Source organism: Phyllostomus discolor, chromosome 1, assembly GCF_004126475.2.
Source record: "Phyllostomus discolor isolate MPI-MPIP mPhyDis1 chromosome 1, mPhyDis1.pri.v3, whole genome shotgun sequence".
NCBI lineage: Eukaryota > Metazoa > Chordata > Mammalia > Chiroptera > Phyllostomidae > Phyllostomus > Phyllostomus discolor.
Genome location: NC_040903.2, coordinates 173,576,775 through 173,596,516, shown reverse-complemented (window position 1 = coordinate 173,596,516; position 19,742 = coordinate 173,576,775). Strand labels below are relative to the sequence as shown.

At 43.7% G+C, this 19,742-nt stretch overlaps 2 protein-coding genes and 1 pseudogene across 4 annotated transcripts in view; 2 read left to right on the top strand and 1 right to left on the bottom strand.

Moving 5' to 3' along the window:
• SNX1 (sorting nexin 1) overlaps window positions 1–1,379 on the bottom strand; it is a 37,300-nt gene extending 35,921 nt beyond the window's left edge. The window contains exon 1 of the mRNA XM_036009081.1: window positions 1,350–1,379. Within this exon, the coding sequence (XP_035864974.1) occupies window positions 1,350–1,364 (15 nt within the window). The 5' untranslated portion in view covers window positions 1,365–1,379. The remainder of the gene's footprint in view (window positions 1–1,349) is intronic.
• On the top strand, window positions 1,279–18,946 carry CIAO2A (cytosolic iron-sulfur assembly component 2A). Of its 3 annotated transcripts, none has more exons than XM_036009087.1 (5): window positions 1,279–1,402; window positions 5,397–5,561; window positions 8,363–8,412; window positions 16,297–16,342; window positions 18,487–18,946. In XM_036009087.1, the coding sequence occupies exons 1-5, from the start codon at window positions 1,321–1,323 to the stop codon at window positions 18,582–18,584; spliced, it is 441 nt and encodes a 146-aa protein (XP_035864980.1). In that variant the 5' UTR covers window positions 1,279–1,320; the 3' UTR covers window positions 18,585–18,946. The 3 variants fall into 3 exon arrangements, with proteins under 3 accessions (XP_035864980.1, XP_028363707.1, XP_028363706.1); XM_028507905.2 differs by lacking the exon at window positions 1,279–1,402 and adding an exon at window positions 1,591–1,908; XM_028507906.2 differs by lacking the exons at window positions 1,279–1,402; window positions 16,297–16,342 and adding an exon at window positions 1,587–1,908 and having other exon boundaries at window positions 18,487–18,707.
• On the top strand, window positions 11,554–14,787 carry LOC114491503 (annotated as a pseudogene).
• Window positions 18,947–19,742: the final 796 nt, after the last annotated feature.

Here is a 19,742-nt window from a genome sequence, read left to right as displayed (position 1 = left end):
ATCTGAGCCTTGGATCCCGATTCCGAGATCTTAATCTTGAGGTCAAAGGGGCAGAAAAGTAGGAGCCAGGGCCTGCTCAGGTTGCCAGGGTACTTTGTGCTCTGCATAGTGCCTAACAGGCTCCTTAAGACGTCAGTTGAGTAAAGGAGTCTGAAAACCTCTGCATACCGCCTACCCATGCCAAGCACAGTGCCCTTACAGAGCTTCAATAAATATTTTTAATTGAGGTCTCTGAACAGATTGCAGTAAAGTCTCGCCATTGCTTCTTTGAACATTAGTTAATTCACTCAAGAAATATATGTTGAGCATCTACTACTGTGTGCCTGGCGCCCTGCTATTCATCCGAAATATAAAGAAGCTCCTGGCCCTCTAGGCGCTTGAGGGAGATAGGCATGTAAATTAACATGTTCAGTGCTATACTTTGCTGCGCCAGCACAGTAAAAGAGAGTATCAATTCTATTTGTTAAAGTCTGGAGGCCTCACACAGGAAGTGAAACCTCAGTGCTCTAAATTTGGTTGCAAGGATCACCTCAATCGCTGTGGAGTAAGTGAAGTGGAACAGAAGGCGGGGAGATTATTACACTCTAAAGAAAATTTTCCTGGGACCTAAACTATTCACAGGTTGTCTGGTGAGCCTAAAGTTTAAATCAGATAGATAAAATAAATGGGATAGTTTATCAGGAGATAATTCTGAAAGATAATCCTGACTTTCTTTTCAGTAGAGGTTAGAAAAAACTTGGCATCGCCTTTGACAAAGGTTTAGTTTGTTTCTAACTGCAAATTCCTCAACAACAGGGGTTGGCTCCCTCACAGATGTTAGCTGCTTGAAGCCAGGAATCCTGTCCTATCCTTGGTGCCTATAGATCAAGTCCGGCAAATTAAATACCCTGTAAATGTTTGCGATCTGATTGGAGGGATGAATGAACAAAATTAATATCGTCAATTGTGTTACTGGGATTCATGACAGCAATGAAACACCAGGGGACTTACGGCATTCTTTTTAGGATGATGATCTCCAATGTCACTATTGGATGCAGTGGACACAGGGAAAGCTCTCCTTTTAAATTGTCTTTGAAGGCGATTGGCAGTAATACTCAGCCTGTAGTGGGGAATTGTGCTGGCCTAAACCCCTACGAGACAAGAAAACCAAAAGGCCCTCCCTTCCCCCAGCCACGCCTAATCATCCTTTCCAGGTCTCCCAAGACATCCCATTTTACGGCAACGAAAACTCACTTCCGGCCTAACTAAGGAAGTAAAAACTTTGGGTGGAAGCTTCTCTCGGAGAAATAACAGGAGTCCTCGTGCACAAGCTCCTCTAGGATGAGAAATCAAGGTCTGTTTTTCCCTACCTCTTCAAGATTCATCTTTAGTTTACAGAGGGCGTTGAGTGAGGCAATCGGTGGTGAATAATAGACCGTTACATCCCACCCACCTCCCTTCGCCAGGGAAGACTACAAGTCCCAGAATACAGTTGTCTTCCGAAGAAAACGTCCCATACGACCCACTAGGCAACGCGCCTCACGTGCAGCGAGCAAATATATATATATTTTTTTAACACCAGTCCCGAGGAAACCGAGCAAAGCATGCTGGGGTTTGTGGTCCTTGCAGCGCCCTTCCCTGGGTTCTCCGCGCTACTGCGTCCAGATTCGCCTATTCTCTGCTCCCCCGAACTTTCAGCCTTGTCTTGGCCCCTTCGAAGACCAGGAAGTTGATAAATCGCGGGGCCAGCTACTGTAAGACGGTGGCTCGGGTGGGACAGTCGCCAGGGATGGCGGAGCGCGAGGATGGAGCGGGTGTCTGGGCTGCTCTCCTGGACGTTGAGCAGAGTCCTGTGGCTCTCCGGCCTCTTTGAGCGGGGAACTGCCCGGCAGCCCCGGATCATGGAAGAGAAAGCGCTAGAGGTTTATGGTAATTAATTTTACTTAGGGTAGTATTTGGCGTTATACGTGGAGGCCGTGGGTAACGAAGTTCTCGATCGAGAGCTGGGAGTGGCAACTCTGGTTTTTGCTGGATCTCGTCGGGAGCGTGGGAAGCGTTTTCTTTGGGGTCTTAAGTCACGCGGCACTGTGAGACTCGGTAGGACCGGGTTTTTCCTAAAACTGGGCTGAGTCAGGTCTGGAAGTTTTAAACGCTTCGTTTTCCTTGTCTGCCCCACGTCCTAGTGGCGGAGCTGGCGCCTAAGGTTCTTGATTAGGTTAGGAAGCAAAGCTGACCTGGTTGCATTACTTGAGCCTCTTTTTTTTTTTTTTTTTCTATCCCTGGACACGCGCTCCTCCTGTCACTGTTCAGGGCACTGCTGTAGTGACTGTCGAGTCGGGGACTGGCCCAAGGTCACAGCCACTTTCTTCTACTGCAAAAGCAATAGGCAGGGTCCCTAAGAGAAGAGGATGAGATAGCCTCCTCATAGCCGGCCCTCGAACTTATAGTTCCTTAACACAGCCAACCCCGGAGTGCAAAAAAACAAAAACAGACAGACAGACATACACACACGCGCGCATCACCACCACAATGCTCTTTTTAACCCCTGGGACCATCTTCATTGTACAGACGAGGAAACAAAAGTTTAGAATGGTTACACAACTAGCTGGATGTCACACTGCCAGTAAGGAAAAAACTAAAATCCATGTCTCCTGATTCCAAACTTAGAGCATTTTCTCCCTCTTGACAGTTACCTTATGACTGTCCTTTTAGGATTGCTTTTTTTTTTTTTAAGATTTTATTTATTTTTTAGAGAGAAGGGAAGGGAGGGAAAAAGAGAGGAACAGAGACATCAGTGTGTGAGAGAAACGTTGATTGTTAGCCTCTCGAACACCCTCAATGAGGGGCCTGGCTTCCTACCCAGGCAGGTGCTCTGATGGGGAATGGAACACCAGACCTTTGAGTTTTCAGGCTGGTCCTCAGCCCACTGAGTCACACCAGAGAGTACTGTTTTTGCAAACTGAAAAGGAGGATCTAACTAACGTTCAGAGGTTTCTGCTAACTGAGAAAGAAAGACATAACCTCAAGAATACAAATGTAACACAAGTAAGGATTATAGGCCAGGAGAAGAAAGCCAGGGATGGGAAAGACCTTTGGAGGTGATCTAGTTTACCTCTAGTGCTAGAGTCCTCTCCAAGTTCCTTGAGCATCATTATAACCAGTGTTTTGAATTCTGCATCTGGTAGCTTGCTTTTCTCCATTTTGCTTAGCTCTTTTTCTGGGGTTTTGATCTGTTCTTCCATTTGGACCATGTTTCTTGTCTCCTCATTTTGACGTCCTCCCTGTATTTGTTTCTCTGTATTAGGTAGAACTATGTCTCCAGGTTTGGTAGAGCAGCCTAATGTAGTAGGTGTTCTGTAGGGTCCAGTGGCATAGCCTCCCCTTTTACCCAAGTTGGGTAAATCAAAGTGCACCCACCATGTGGGCTGTGTACACTCTCTTGTGGTAGTTGAGCCTTGATTGCTGTTGGTGCATCCAAGGTCAGCCACTGCCTGTGTTCTCTCCAGGGTCACACAGCACAAGCTACAAAGCATTTTGCAGATGGCTGCTACATGTGCTGGGCCTGGAGGTGCCCAAGCAGGCCAAGGACTAGTGCTGCTGCTACTGGGCCTGGGGCAACTTAGCGAGAGGTATAGGGCTCACTGAAGACATGCTGCTTGCTGAGAGAAGTTAGGGAAATCTCAAGCATGGGCCAAAACAAGCCATTCATGTGGAAATGTCAATGACAACAACTTGGGTGGGGCAGGGAGTATCACCACTGTGGGGAAAACAGAGTGAGCCAGGCTGATGGAATCTCAGATGTGGCCCTGAAGGTTCTGTGGCTCTCTGGGGGAGGACTCAGAAAAGGGACAATGGCTTCTGCCAGCACTTCTGTCTGGGAGAAAGCTGCCTCCTGCCCCCGCAGCTCTCGTCCTAATGCTGGACACTTCAGTTCCTCCCAGTATGTCTCTGATGCCTTTCAATTTGCTGCCCCCCACGCTGGAGCTCAGATGGAGTGAGTCTGAGTAAGTCTGTGCATGGGCCTTTTAAGAGGAACTGCCTGAGACTCTAGCAGTTTCTGTCTTAGAGAGCCTCAATCCTCACTGGTTTTCACAGCAAGGAGTTATGGAGACTTATCTTCCTGGTCCTGGAACCCTGGGCTGGGGGCCTGGAATGGGGCTGGGACCCTTTACTCCTGCGATATCTCTCCCAATTTTTATCTGCCACACATGGGTGTGGGGACAGCCTGTTCTGCGTCTCCACCCCCTACCAGTCTTAATGTGGTTACTTCTTTGATTCTGTAGTGGTAGGACTTCCATTCAGCTCTACTTTTGATGTTTCTGAATTACGGTGGTTCTATAGTTTAGTTGTAATTTTGATGTGGTTGTGTGAGGAGGCGAACGGTGTTTACCTACGTTGCCATCTTGACCAGAAGTCCCACTTTTTGTTTTCTGAAGGTTTCCTGGTGATTTTGTTGTTCAGCAAAGGTTGAAAACTGTTCTCCTCAGTCTTCTTTGTGGGTCTCATAGGTTCAACAACTACTCTAGCCTTGGTGCTCTCTTAACCTTATGTCGTGGTTCATTGTTTGCTGGAATGTACCATTGGTTTGTTCCTTCAGCAAAATCATTATGTATACAGTTAAAGTCATTTGCCATAGTCCCCACTCAGATTCGTTCCTGTGTTCTGTTATGTTAATGCTATCAGTGTCCTCCCAGACACATTTAAAATCTGAGTCACATTCCTTTTTTCCCTTTCCTTCTCTTTTACTTTTAAGTAGTTGTCAAATTTTGTTGATTGTGCCTCAGAAATTACTTCTCCCTCTGTCTCTCTCTGTTATCGTTATTAGGTGCCTGTTTTAGGCCCAGCTTTTTCAGCTGGTCTCCCTGGCTCTGCTCTTTAGTTCTGTGTCTGTCGGCTGGTGGGTGAGTTACCAGTTGACAGTGTAACGGTGGCCATGTCACTCCCTTGTTCAAAACCTCTTGAGGACATCCTGTGCCTTGGTGGCTTGGCCCAAACTCTTACATCGCCTTCATTTATGTTGGGTTCCAGGCAAACTAAATTTCTGGTTCTTTACTTTCTTTCACCTTCAGTGTTGAATATTAAAATGTGACCCCTTCTTAAAGGCCTGATTCAGATTTCACTTTCATGAGTCCCGATATTACATTCCCCTAAGCTAAAAGTTGGTTCTTCCTCATGAGCTTCTAGCTCTTACACCCTCTCTGCAATGTTGAATCCAAGACACTGGATATCATCTAATAATAATCCAAGAAAACAGTTTTCTCAAAAGGAAACTGGTAGTGGAAATTCTTGTGAGAAATCTGGTGAGTTTCTCTAGTCTTTGCTTAAATACAAAGAAGAATGTGCGTTTGGATTAGGACTGGCAAAATCATCGTATTTAGAATATTCGTGTTTTTACCATGCCTGTTTTGATTCTTCAGATTTGATTCGAACTATCCGGGACCCAGAGAAGCCCAATACTCTGGAGGAACTGGAGGTGGTAACGGAAAGTTGTGTGGAGGTTCAGGAGATAAATGAAGAGGACTATTTGGTTATTATCAGGTTCACACCAACAGTACCTCATTGCTCTTTGGCGACTCTTATTGGTAAGGTTTTATGTACAATTATATGTTTAATTCTAAGTTATTCTAGCTGATACTGACCCAAAATAGCAGTTGGCATCATGTATCACAACTTTGTGGTTTACAGAGTATTTTCGTGTACACTCAGCTCATATCTGTAGGTTCTGCAATGGCGGGTCCATCTAACCAGGGATCAAAAACATTTGGGAAAGAAAAGGTGACGTTTTTCTGAGATGTACTGCATAGCTAGGCCTAAGATGGTTGCATCAGTACTCAATATGTAGACATTTTTTCTTGTCATTTTTCCCTAAACAATACAGTAGAACAACTATTTACATAGCATTTACATTGTATCAGGTATTATAAGTAGTCTAGAGATGATTTAAAGTAAACAGGAGGGTGTGCATAGGTTATATGCAAACACCAGGGCATTTGATATAAGGGATGTGAACATCTGCGGATTTTGGTGTGCTGGAGGGGCCCTGGAGCCAGCCGCCTGTGGACACTGAGGGACGACTGTGTCCGTCTTCTGTAGTCCTCACAGTTAGCCTACGAGAGAGTTAATGTTGTGTCATCTTCGTTTTATAGTTGAAGCGTCAGAGGTTCAGAGAGTTTAAGCTCAGGATCATATAGCCAAGAAGTGGTGCAGCTGAGACAAACCCAGACCACCTGACTCCAAATGTGTTTCTTCTCTTAGGTGTGCATGCGTACAGCTAGTGGAGAGTGGGTGTGTGCCATCTCTTAGTTTTGGAGCTTGAAATGGACACTGTCAGACTAGCACTACTGCCATCACTGTCTTCTCCTTTTAAGGAGATGCATCTGTGTAGTTTGGGCAGACATCCTGGTGAGAGGGCATTTTTTGAAGTGATTTTCTGTTGGAGAGGCTGCATTTCCAATGTCTTAGGTTAGTTAGCAGTAAGATATGCAATAGATGTGTATAGGTGTCTACCTATTATATATGCTGTAAAGAAGATAAAGGAATTTTATTTCAAACCAAATCTGGTCATCAGTAGCAGATTGAGTAAATAATTGGTGATAGTGTGTTTGTTAACACTGGAATACTATGCAGCAATAAAAAAGAGTAGACATGCTCTCCATGTGCTTTCATAGGAACATCTCTTTAATACTGTTAGGAGGTAAAAGCAGTTATAATGTTGTTACACTGTGTAAAAGAGGCAGAAATGTGCATTTGTATTTGATCACATGTGCATAAAGAATGCCTAAGAAAATGAGTAGCTGTGTTTGGGGACGGGTAGCAGTGGCAGTAGGAACTGGTCAGATGGAGGACAGGACGGAAGGGAGGCTTGAACGTGTATCTTTTTATACAAGATGGGGCAAAAGTAGGTTTACAGTGGTGAGTACTCGAAACACAGACTTTATTTTTGCATTATTGTTTATTAATTATTGTATATGAACAACTGTAAACCTACTTTTGCCCCTCTCTATATTTTTAAGTTTTTGAACCATGGGAATATATTGCCTACTTAAAAAAAGACAAGTTTATAAAATGGGTTGAACACGTAAATATTTTATTATTGTTCCCACTATTGTGATTTGTATGTTTCTCTTCTCTCTTGTTGACCTGGGATTCCTCTATTACTGGCTTCCAGCCTATGGGCTATATCTTATCTTGAAGAACCATTAAACCATAGATACTACTATGGTTATTAAAATTCCAATAGTAGAAAAAGCATTGTTGAACTCATATTTATTTTTTGTCATTGGACAAATTCTGAATCAACAGATATTGAAAGTACTCCTGCTATCCTGATACGAAGGAGGTGTCTTAAATTATTTTGAGCCCTGGTTCGTGTGGCTCAGTGGGTTGAGTGCCAGCCTGCGAACTGAAAGGTGACAGGTTCGATTCCCAGTCAGGGCACAGGCCTGGGTTGTGGGCCAGGTCCCTAGTTGGAGCATGCAAGAGGCAACCAATCGACGTATTTCACACATCAATGTTTCTCTCCCTCTCTTTCTTCCTCCCTCCCCCCTCTCTAAAAGTAAATAAATAAAGTCTTTTAAAAAATTAAAATATTTTGATTTATAAGAACGCTTAAATAGATGGTTCATTATTCTAAGAACCTATTGCAAGTAAATTTTTCCAACATAACATTTATTTTGTGTTTTTTCAATTTTAAAAGTAACATGTTTGGCAATAATTTTGAGACTACAAAAGCATAAAGAGAAAATGAAAATCAGTTGTCATAAAAGACTGAGTGCGCTAGACTAAAATTTCAGGTCCATCAGGCCTGCCATTTTGTGGCCTTAAGCAAGTTACTTAATCTTTTTCTCTCTTTTTTTTTTAGAGATTTTATTTATTTTTAGAGAGGAGAAAGGAAGAAGAAAGAGAGGGAGAGAAACACCAGTGGGAACCTGGTCTACAACCCAGATGTGGGCCCTGACCAGGAATCGAACCAGCAACCCTTTGGTTCCCAGGCTGGCCCTCAATCCACTGGGCCATACCAGCCAGGGCAAAGATTTTATTTCTTTTCAGAGAGAGGGGAAGGGAGAGAGGAAGGGAGAGAAACATCAGTTGATTGCCTTTCGCATGCCCCTCAACCAGGAAACTGGCCTGCAACCCAAACATGTGCTCTGACTGGGAATCAAACTGGTGACCAGCGCTCAATCCACTGAGCGACTCTAGCCAGGGCTGTCAGGCTATGTCTGTATTAAAGTTGCTACCATGGTGTGAGGCCCAAAGGAGACCTATAATGGATTGAGCCAAAGCTGTTTTCAGCTCCTGTATTATATGGAGATGCCTGGACACAGCTGTATGCTGTTCAAGAACCAATAAAAAGGGATAATTGGGGCTTCTTTTTCCTTCACAGGACTGTGCTTAAGAGTAAAACTTCAGCGATGTTTACCATTTAAACATAAGGTAAGGAAAATGTTTTTTGTTTAGAACAGTTTTGTTGAGATTTAATAGAAATTATATAATTCTCTTATTCAAAGTGTACAATTTAATAGTTTTTAGTATATTCACTGCATTGTGCAAAATCACTATTATTAATTTTGTTTTAAATTATGTTTTATTGATTATACTGTTACAGTTCTGATTTTTCTCCCTTCCCCCCCCGCCTCGACCCAGCACACCTCACGCCCTCGGCAATTCCCACACCATTTTTCATGTCCATGGGTCATCATGTAGATTCTTTGGCTGCTATATTTCCTATACTGTACTCTACATCCCCATGGCTATTCTGGAACTACCTGTTTGTACTTCTTAATCCCCCCACCTCCTCACCCATTCTCTCATACCCCCTTCCCATCTGGCAACCGTCAAATGCTCTCTGTATCCACGATTCTGTCTCTGTTCTTGTTTGCTTAGTTTGTTTTTTAGAGTCACTTGTTGATAGATACATATTTATTGTCATTTTATTGTTGATAGTTTTTATCTTCTTTTGCTTAAATAAATCCTTTTATCATTTCACATAATTGTTGGGTGATGATGAACTCCTTTAGTTTTTTCTTATCTGGGAAGCTCTTTATCTGCCTTTGATTCTAAATGGTATCTTTGCTGGGTGAAGCAACCTTGGCTGTAGGTCCCTCCTTTTCCTGACTTTGAATATTTCTTGCCCATCCCTCCTAGCCTGCAAAATGTCTTTCCAGAAATCAGCTGACAGCCTTATGGAGCTCCCATGTTGGTAACTAACTGCTTTCTCTTGGTGCTTTTATCTTTAACCATTGGCGTTTTAATTATGATGTGTCTCTGTTACCAAACAGCAAGTAAAGTCCTGCTGCCCGCCACCACCCTCTGGGAAAAATTCCAGAGAAAAAGGTTTGGTGTGAAGGAAAGGAATCTTTATTCAAAAGCAACATGATTTTGGAATAATAGCTTTCCACATACATTAGTCACTTACAGCTTTAATCACTTAAGCCTATCAATTAAGGCTAAACTCTTTAACTCTTTAATTAACAGCTTTAATTACTCTGTTCTCCTATCATTCCCCTGTTAGTTTGTAATTATCACCTATACGATTAGTTTACAAACAAAGCAACATAAGATACAAAAGCTACACAATTTTGGAAGAGTGGCAGGTTTCTGCCTCAGAGCCCATGCCCTCTAGAACAGCAGAGAAGAATAACCCTGCCGCCCTCTGCCAGGCCAGCCTGATCCTAGGCTATGCCTGGAGTTTCTTCTCCCATCCAAAATCCATCCAAAATACCATCCTTTGGGAAACGCAGGCAGCTGCAGATGATCATCCAGGCATCTTTGAGGAAGAGGAGCCCAAGAACCCATCTCTGCTCTGTTTTTATTTTAAATTTTCAGCCCCTAATTCCATTCTCTCTAGAGACATTCAGCTTCTGGGCCATACCAGCAGAGTCCCACCGTAGACTGTTTACCATCGCCTCGGGCAACCTGCTCCCACGCCCCTCCCCACCCCTCCTCAGTGATCTAATCAGATCTCTGTTTCATCTTGGCAGGCATCCACCTTGTTTGGGACTCTGTGCTTCCTGAACAGGCATGTCTATTTCCTTCACTAAATTAGGAAACTTTTCTTTCATTATTATTTCAAATATAGATTTCCAATTTCTTGCTCTTTCTCTTCGCCTTCTGTCCCACTATCTTGTGAATTTTGAATGCTTGAAGTTGTCCCAGAGGTTGCTTACACTGTCCTCATTTTTTTGGATTCTTTCTAATTCTTCTTCTTCTGTTTGGTTGTGTTTTGCTTACTTATTTATGTTCCAAATCATTGATTTGATTATTGGCTTCACCCACTCTACTGTTGTTTCCCTGTAAATTGTTTTTTATTTCAATGAGTGTAGCCTCTGATGGAGTGTAGACTGGATCTTTTTTATGCTGCTGGGGTCCTCACTAAGTTCCTTCAGCATCCTTGTAACTAACTCTGCATCTGACAGATTGCTTATCTCCATTTTGTTTAGTTCTTTTTCTGGAGTTTTTATCTGTTCTTTTATTTGGGCCATGCTTCTTTGTTTCCTCATTTTGGCTGCCTCCCTGTGTTTGTTTCTGTGTATTAGGTAGAACTGCTATGACTCCCTGTCTTGATAATGTGGCCTAATGTAGTAGGTGTCCTGTAGGGTCCAGTGGCACAGCTTCCCCTATCACTGGGTGTACTGGAGGTGCACCCTTTGTGTAGGCTGAGCACACCCTTCTATTGTAGTCAAGCCTCGGTTGCTGTTGGCAGGTCAATTGGAGGGATTTACCCAGGCCAGTCAGCAGCAAGGATTGGCTGTGACCATTCACCATCATACTTTGCCCTTTGTAGAGGATCAGCTGTGCAGAGGCAGGGTCGTGGTGCTCCAGTGTGATCTGTAGCTGTCCACTGGGTGCAGAGGCTCTGGGGTTTCCTGGGTGGTGCAGGCCAAGGTGAGCTCCCATCTGTGTTTTGCCCCGGCCAACCTGCCTGAACTATAAAGCAATCTGAGATGGCTGCTACTTGTGCTGAGCTTGGAGATTCCCAGGTGAAACCAAGCTGTGAATCCTGGCTGGCTGCTGCTAATGACAGGCCTGGGGCCACTTAGCAAGAGGTGTGGGGGCTCTTGGGGCTCAGTGAGGCCAGCCGTTGCTTGTTTGAGAGGACTTAGGAAGTTGTGAAGCATGAACCAAGACCTGCCATTCATAAGGATAAGTCATGGTTAACAGTTTGGGTGGACTCGTAAGTTGGGTAGTTGTAGTCTCAGGGAATCTCCGAGGCGGAGCAAACAGTTTTAGCCAAGTCGATGGAGTCTCAGATATGGCACCACCCTGCTGTTTCTGTGGCTCTGTGGGGGGAGGGCTCAGAAAAGGGAGAATGGCCGCTTCCTGCCTTTCTGTCTGGGAGAAAATTGCCCTGCAGTTCTTGCCTTGATACCAGACATTTCATTTCCTCCCTGTGTGCCACTGGTGCCTGTCAGGCTGCCACCCTGGTGCTAGAGCTCAGAGGGAGTGAGTCTGAGTAAGTCTGTGTGTGGGTTCCATCAGGGGAATTGCTTGGGACTCCACAGTTTCTTTCACTGACTCAATCCCCCACTGGTCTTTGCAGCCAGAAGTTGTGGGGACTTATCTTCTTGGCACTGGAACCCAGGTCTGGGGGTCCTTGCTCCCAAGACCTCGGTCTCAAATAGTTATCCACCACATGTGGATATGAGACCATCCCATTCTGTGTCTCTACCGCTCCTACCAGTCTGGATAGGTGTGGTTTATTTCATTTCATAGGTGTCAGACTTCCATTCAACTTGATTTCTGATAGTTCTGAGTAATGGTTGCTCTATAATTTAATTTTGCTGTGGTTGAGTGTGGATGTGAGCCATTTTTACCCATGCCACCATCTTGACTGGACATCTAGCTTTAATTCTACCCTAATGACTTCTGTCTGTGGGCCCAGTCTGGCACACCCCCTCACTGCTGCTGCTGCTGCTGCTACTGTCTGATGCTGGAGTTCGGGCCCTGGCAGGGCCATGGCTGCCACTACTATTGATTTTGGAACATTTTCATCATCCCAAAAAGAAATCCCATTATCAAACAGTCACTCCCCTCTTCTCCAAACCCTCCTCCATCCCTGGGCAAACACTAATCTACTTTTCGTCTCTATGGATTTGCCTAGTCTGGACATTTTGTTTTAATGGCTTAAGACCAGCTTCTTTCTCATAGAATAATATTTTCACAATTTATCCATGTTGTAATATGTATCAGTATTTCTTTCCTATTTATGGCCTTATGCTGTTCCGTTGTGTGGATATACCGTATTTTATTTATCCGTTTGTCAGGTGATGGTCATTTGAGTAGTTCCCACCTGTGTTTAACCTTCTGCGGAACTGCCAGGCTGTTTCCCACAGCTGTTCCCCCGTTTTGCATTTCCCAGCGTTGAATGCAAGTTCTGATTTCCCACACCCTCGCCAGCGCTTCTCTTTTTCATTACAGCTGTCCTACTGCATTAAAGTGATATCTCACTGAGGTGTTGATTTGCATATATCTCTAATGGCTAATGGCTAATGGCTAATGTTGAGCATTTTTTCATGTGCAAAAAACTTAAAACCAAGTAAGATCCACTTACGAAGGGCTACAAGAAACTTCTCAAGTGTAGAATCTTTTATGCTTGCAAGGTACCAAACCAACCGCTTGGTTACCCTGAAGTATAGTCCATATAGAAATAGCAGGGTAAATGCTTGACTCTTCTTTACATACCATTTTTCAGAATAATGAGTCATGTATAATTGTAAACCAAAGGAAATGAGTATGGAGATTTCATATCTATTACTCTGTTATTTCGTTGTCTAGAGTAAGAGTTAGCATTATGCAGCTACAGGAATTTATATGATGTTTCATCTTTCAAAAGACTGGACTAGGGTGTGCCGCCTCTGACAGCTGGACCTGGCCTGCTGCCTGGACTGGCGCTCGGGGCCCAGGGCCAGCTGGAGGTGTGGGGACCCCAGAGCCACCTCCTGTCACCCCGTTTCCCAGCAGCCTGGCATGTCACCAGGAAGCTGGATACCCATGGCTGGCTTGCAGGTGGGACCCCTGTGGGCTCCGTTTGGCACAACTACTCTTTGACCTGGAATGCCACCCACCGTGATGGACCCATTCCTGAAAATGCCTGCTTGTGCCCTAGCCCTAACCCCTAGCTACAGGGGTGCAAGAGGAGGAACATGCAGATAAAGTTCTACCTCAGGGAATTTGGGACCTTGTCCCAGAGTCTCAGGTATATATGGGTCTCTTGGCTTTTGAGTAGGAGCTGGACCAAGCCATTGCTCACAAGCAGATGGTGATCCAGGAAGTCATCAAAAAGCATCTAACACAAAAAATGAAAGGTATGGATCTATATTTGCAATAAGTTCAGTCCCAGCAAGGCAGAAGGGCACCATGTAGAAACCGCAGGGACACCTGGGAGAACCTCAGCAAGGAACAAGGTGGCTTCCTGGACATTCCAAGTGGAGGGAACTCCTGGATGATCTTAGCAAACAGAAGAGGAAGTTTTTGTCATTCTTAAAGAGCCTTGTCTTTGAGCTAGACAAGGAACCATTAGCTCAGTGAGCCTGACAGCCACCTGGTGGAGTGGTGTCAGATGCCCACCACCCAGGAGATGGATGGCTTCCAGGTGAAATGGCCTGGAGACCTCAACATCAAGCGCACCCTCCTGCTCATGCTGAATCATCAGCCTCCCCAGTACAAGTTGGACCCTGGATTGGTGGGGCTGCTGGGAGTGCACACACAGATAGGGCTGCCATCATGCCGGCCCTGTGGCTTTACACCACATAAAGCCGGCTGAGGGACAGGCCTGCGCACAAGTGCATCAGCTGCACTGTTACTTCCGCCAGGTCTTCAGTTGTGGTCAACTCCATTTCTCTGAGATTTGCATGAAGCTGGCTGGGTTGCTGCTGCATCCAGACCCCATTGTCATCAACCATGTTATTAGCATGGGTCCTGACAACCAGAAGAAGACAGACTGTTATGACATTAATGTGGAGGTGGATGACCTACTCAAGGCCCAGATGAGCGATTTTCTGGCCTTTACCACTAATCAGTAGGAGGTTGCTTCCGTTGATGTCAAGATCCACAAAACCTTTGAGTTCATCTACCAGCTGAAGACCCAAAGGGTTTTCATTCTCCGCTTCAGCGCCACCCCCCAGGACTTCATCCAGGAATGGCTTTGTCTCCAGCTCTGAGACCTCAATATTGTCACTGATGTAATTGAGAATCCCAAGGAGGAGAGATGAGCTGTTTTCTACCACCAGCCCTGGGCCCAGGAAGCAGTGGGAAGGCCTGTCTTTGCCAAAGTGCAGCAGCAAAGGCAGGAACAGGGACAGATGCTGCAAATTCATCTGACCCCGACTGCTCAGGGATCCCTCCCTTTCCTCCCAGCCCTGGAACCATCCCGTCCTCAGCCTGGAAGAGACCACCATCTGAGTCTGCAGACACATAGGATCAGGAAGGGGGTGTGGGGTGTTTCCTGTCATCCTCTATTTCTCTGTTTCTCAGCTTTAGTTTTATAAATGTACTGAAAGAATTCCTTGTTTCTTGATCCCCAAAGCCTTATTACTTTATGTGTTGACTTTAATTAGGTTCACAACTGATGCCTCTGCCCCCTACAGGCAGGCCCAAGTAGAACTCCTGGAGGCCTTGCTTTGACAATGTAATGGACATGTTTCACAGGAAAGGCCACTGGCTTTACTTGTTAACAGATGCCCCCTTGGGACAAGCAAATGCCCTAGCTGGCTCTGGGGAGCTGGGCAAGGAAAAGGGGCACAGCTCACACTGTTCCTAGCCTTTCTATTTTTTTTTTAAGTTTTTTTTTCCCCCCAGGGAAAGGGGAAGGGAGGGAGTCAGAGAGGGAAAGAAACATTGTTGTGTGAGAGATTGGTTGTCTCTCACACGCCCCCAACTAGGAACCTGGCCCACAACCCAGGCATGTGCCCTGACTGGGAATCGAACCAGCAACCTTTCATTTCTCAGGCCGGCACTTAATCCACTGAGCCACACACCAGCCAGGATTTTTCCTAGCCTTTCTAAACCAATGTTCTTCGCCATGTCTAGTAGCCCAGCCTTGCTGCTGGCTCTTTCCTTTCTTTTAGGTATTTACACTATTTGGGGAGCAGGCTATTCTATGCAGGAGCCACATTTTTGTGCAGGGGATAAGTTGGGGGTTTTCAAGGAGCCCTATTTGGTGCCCCCTCCTTTATTTTCTTTCCTCAATCAGTGTAAGCGGCTCTCCTGGGATGCCAGAGGGCTGCCACCCCAGTGCTTGGGCCTACGGCTCTAAAGCCTAGAGGAAGGGGATGCTCAAATTCTCTGGCATGGCTCAAGTTATGGGTGGGGTGGCAACTCATTGCCATTGGAGCTTGGTAAGGAGGGTGGGGCTAGGGCTTGGAAACTGCCACTTTAGGCAGGTTTGGGAATTTCCACATAAATCCTTGTTTATTGGTGGTATACCCCTCAAAAAAAAAAAAAAAAGAGAGAAACGACTAGACTAGATGATCTCTAAAGTCTCTTAGTCGTGATAGATATGCTGTGATTTTTTTCACTCATGAAAAACATTTATCTCAGTAGTAAATAGGTATATAAGAATTAGTTCATATGCTACATTGTTCTCTGAAAAGAAAATGTCTTTACCATATAGCATGACTTATTTAGCACAAGACTGGCGGTGATTTTGTGGGTTTCACTCAACGCTTGGGTTTGGAGAGGGTAGCTTATCTGAGGGAGTGAGTGTGGCAGGACCAGGACGGATAGCTTAACCAGTGTTGTACTTGAGGGAGGGTAAATTTGTTGGGATGAAAGTGGATGAGAAAAGGAGGATACTGAAAACTGTATACCATGATCCCGTTTTTGTAAAGTAAGAAATAAAGGGATGTCCATCCATGGGGGAGGGGGGTGTATGTATGTGTGTATGTGTGTGAGAAATGTGTTTGATTATGGGGGTGTGGAGAAAAGTATAGAAGCAGCCACCCTTAGATTATTAATGTAGCTTTCCTGGGGAGGGAGGCACGAAGCAAGTTTAGCTACTTGATTTGGGAAGAAGAGTTAGAGTGCAGGAGAGTGCAAATGGAACATATATGAGATCTTATTTGTATCAAATTATATTAGTTTGTATAAAAAAAAATGGAATGCCCCTGCACATCTTTCCGAGATGACCAAATCTTAAGATCCTACTCATTTCAGCCCTTGTTTTAGAGAAGAGTCAGAGGGGCTTGTTCCTAAGTCTTTGATGGAAGAAGCAGGATTTGGACTTTTATCCCTGGATTCTTGAATCCACTGTACATTCCAATTCACTCCTTATCTTGGAATGCTCTAAATGTTTTCCTTTTAATATTTTTTTCTTCCTAGCTGGAAATCTACATTTCTGAAGGAACCCACTCAACAGAGGAAGACAGTAAGTGAATCCCGAATCATTATTAAAAACAACTTCAGGTAGTACTTCGTCTGGGACACCAGGCTATTCCTCCAGCCAAGTATCTGTTGGGCCTTTTGCAGAAAAAGTTCACAGTCAGTTATGAGTTCTTCCTGGAGGTGTGGAAACACAGGCATTTAATGGAAGCAATTTTCTCCGTAGGACCCTGGGGGAGTCCGAGTTAGGCCCTGTGGGCATGGATTGGTTTAGGCCCGTGGACACATGTCTATAAAGAGCGTCCAGCTCTAGGAACCTTGACTTAAAAGCTCTGAAGACATTTGATTCTTTTCTTTGGTGGCAGGATAGAGAGCTTTGTACTTGAAATTGAAGGTCTAGTGAGTAAAGCTTTAGGGAATCTTGGGGTAGGTGTTGTCTTTCTGGGTTAATGTATTAAAATGGGAGTGGGGAGCCTTTTTTATAGAGAGGACCTCAGGGCTACAGAGAGAAGTCAATCGGTAGCTTCTTAAAAATAGCAGAGGTGGGGTTTGGGAAAAGCAAAAAACAGAATGTTCTACATAACCTATGCGTTACATTAAAAACAGGACAGAATTTTACCTACAAGTGATAGAGGGCAAATAGTGAGAAATTCATGTAAGTGCATGTTGTGCTTAGCTTTCATCACTAGTAAGTTGAGAAGTTGGAAAATGGCAGAGGAGGCGAAGAAAGGGACAGTAATAAGAGTAAGAGCAACAATGAGGCAGACATATGGAGGAAGACAGTGACTCAAAACACACACAGGAAGAGATGCACAAAAAGCGAACACAGAGGAGAGATGCAGAGGGAAGGAAGCCCACTGCTTTCAGAGGACAGTCCATGCGGGAGACTTCCTAGGTACCGTCAGGAAGACTGCTGAGACCACAACCTGTTTCACAGTTCCAACGTGGAGAGTATTTTACTTCTCATGCATTAAATTTATTCAAATCCGAGAAACGGATGGCTTCCACCTCTTAATTTAAAACAGTTCAGGTACCCTAACTCCACTCTTGTTATGTTTTTAAAACTCCACTTAATTATGGGATTTTATAATAGCATAATATTACTGTTTTTAAAGGATTCTTTTATTTGCTAAGTATTTACTGAGTGCTTTCTGTGTGTGGGCACAGTTTGACCTTTGAGATACATACATCCTTGCCCTTGTGGAGTCTGCACTGTAGGAGGAAGAAACAGGACAAATTGCATTGGTTTATATAGGAATATATACAGTTTCTACATGTGACATTTTAGCAGGATCCCAGAAAAGTTGGCCCACATTAAGAATATGGACATCTCTCTTTTGACCTCTTCTGTCAGAATTGTTTTTAGCAAATTATAGGCAACCGATATGGGGCAATAGGTTTATTATATGAAGATCCATGCAAACTGGCTTAAAAAAATACCCAGAAGATTAATAGAAAGGGACATAAACAAAAAATTTACACAAGAAGAGCTAATAAATAAACATGGGAAAAATCAAGAAATTGCAAATTACAACAGTAATCAGAACTATGTTCACCTCTTGTTTTATGTGTGTATATGTACATTTGGTTTTTGTTTTAAATAATACCAGGTATTTCTGTCAAAATGATGGCTCACGTACTGCTGTTGAGAACATAAATTGGTAAAAAAATATGGGAAAGTTATATCATTCAAACCATAAAAACACTCATATCCTCAGATCTATTAATCCCACTTTGAAGAATCTTTCCAAAAAAGTTATATGTTTAAAGATGTTCATTGTAGCGTAGTCTTTGTAATTTATTTTATTTTTTTTATTAATTTTTTTTCTTCATAATTAGTTTAGAGCACTTAACAACTTTTGCTGTGTTAAGTAACCCTGTAGTTTAAAGAATAGGCTTGGGGGTGTAAAAAGAGCAATGTTCAAAATTGTATTTATCCTGAGTGTAACATTGAAATATGTATATGGACAAAAGCTGGAAGGAAAGGAGTGAAAATAGTTGGGCAGCATCATAGGATTATAGGGGATATTTTTTTCTTTAAATCTCCCTTCCAAAACTTATGAATAATTAACCAGAATCAGCTTTAAGTTCTCAAGAAGTTGAATTCTCTATTTTAACAGTCTGAGACAAATACGGTCTGTTGCCGTATATTGATACAACTCTGCTAACTTTTGTCTATGTGTTTTGCAGTCAACAAGCAGATAAATGACAAAGAACGAGTGGCAGCTGCAATGGAGAACCCCAACCTACGGGAAATTGTGGAACAGTGTGTCCTTGAACCTGACTAATAGCTGTTTTAAGAGCCATTGAACTTTAATTGTTTGATATGTTCGTTTAAACTCTTTGTAAAATGTAAAAGACTCATGTCTAATACATAGGTGATTTATACCTCAAAGCATTTTTTAAAGGATGATTTTCAAGCAAGATTTAATATAAGGTAGTACCTAGTTTGTTCAGTGTATAACATTCTCAGGATTTATAACACTTAAATGATCAGACAAAAATATTTTCTAGTTATGTGTAAGACGAGTTGCTATTTTTCTGATGCCCATTCTGATACAACAGCTTTTCATGTCAAATATTTACTGTGCCCAAATTGAAATCATTACTCTGTAAAATAAATAAAACAAAGATGATTCTTGTAATGACACATCTTAGAATTTTTTTTAATCCCCCCCCCAACAGGACATATTTACTGATTTTAGAGAGAAGGGAAGGGACGGAGGGACAGAGGGAGAGACACATCAGCGTGAGAGAGAATCATCGATCTGTTGTCCCTTGTAGATGACCGGGAACCAAACCTGCAACCTAGGTGTGTGCTCTGACCAGCAGTCAAACCCGTGATATCTTGTTTTACTGGACATACTTCAACCAACTGAACCCCAGTGGCCAGGGCCACCTTTGAATGTTTATTGAATTGTGAATTCAATGTAAATGTTGACTGTAAGACCAAGGTTTATTTTCTGATTATTATGTGGAATCAGGGATCTGAGAACCAAGAAGAACCCTTAAGATGAGGCTGAGGCCCTGCCTTCCTTCAAGGAGAGCCCTGGACCCATTTATAGATGAGGAACAAATGTGGAGACAGCCAGATGACATACGTAATTCTGAAGATCAAGAATTTCCCAAAGTAGTTTTGATGAAAACAATCTACATTTACAGTCTCGTTTACTTACTTTGTTCAGTTTGTTTTAGGGGATAGTGGTCATTTTGAGTAACAGGGTGTGGTAGGCAGCCTCCATGATGGTCCCCGGTGATCCTTGATTCCTGGTATTTGTGCCTTTGTACAGTTTCCTTCCATACTGAGTCACAGCTGGCCGACGGAGTAAATAAAGAATCAAAGGTGACTGTGTGATTTCTGAGGCTAGATCGTAAAAGATGTTGCTGCTTTCACCCTGACCTCTTGGGTTGCTTGTTCTGCGGAGATCCGGCCTCCATGTCTGGGG

Coding starts and splice junctions, on each gene's coding strand:
- CIAO2A (XM_028507905.2), top strand. CDS start 1,785: ATGGAGCGGGTGTCTGGGCTGCTCTCCTGGACGTTGAGCAGAGTCCTG. Junction 8,413..16,296: donor GTTTACCATTTAAACATAAG/GTAAGGAAAATG, acceptor TTTTCTTCCTAG/CTGGAAATCTACATTTCTGA. Junction 16,343..18,486: donor CCACTCAACAGAGGAAGACA/GTAAGTGAATCC, acceptor TGTGTTTTGCAG/TCAACAAGCAGATAAATGAC.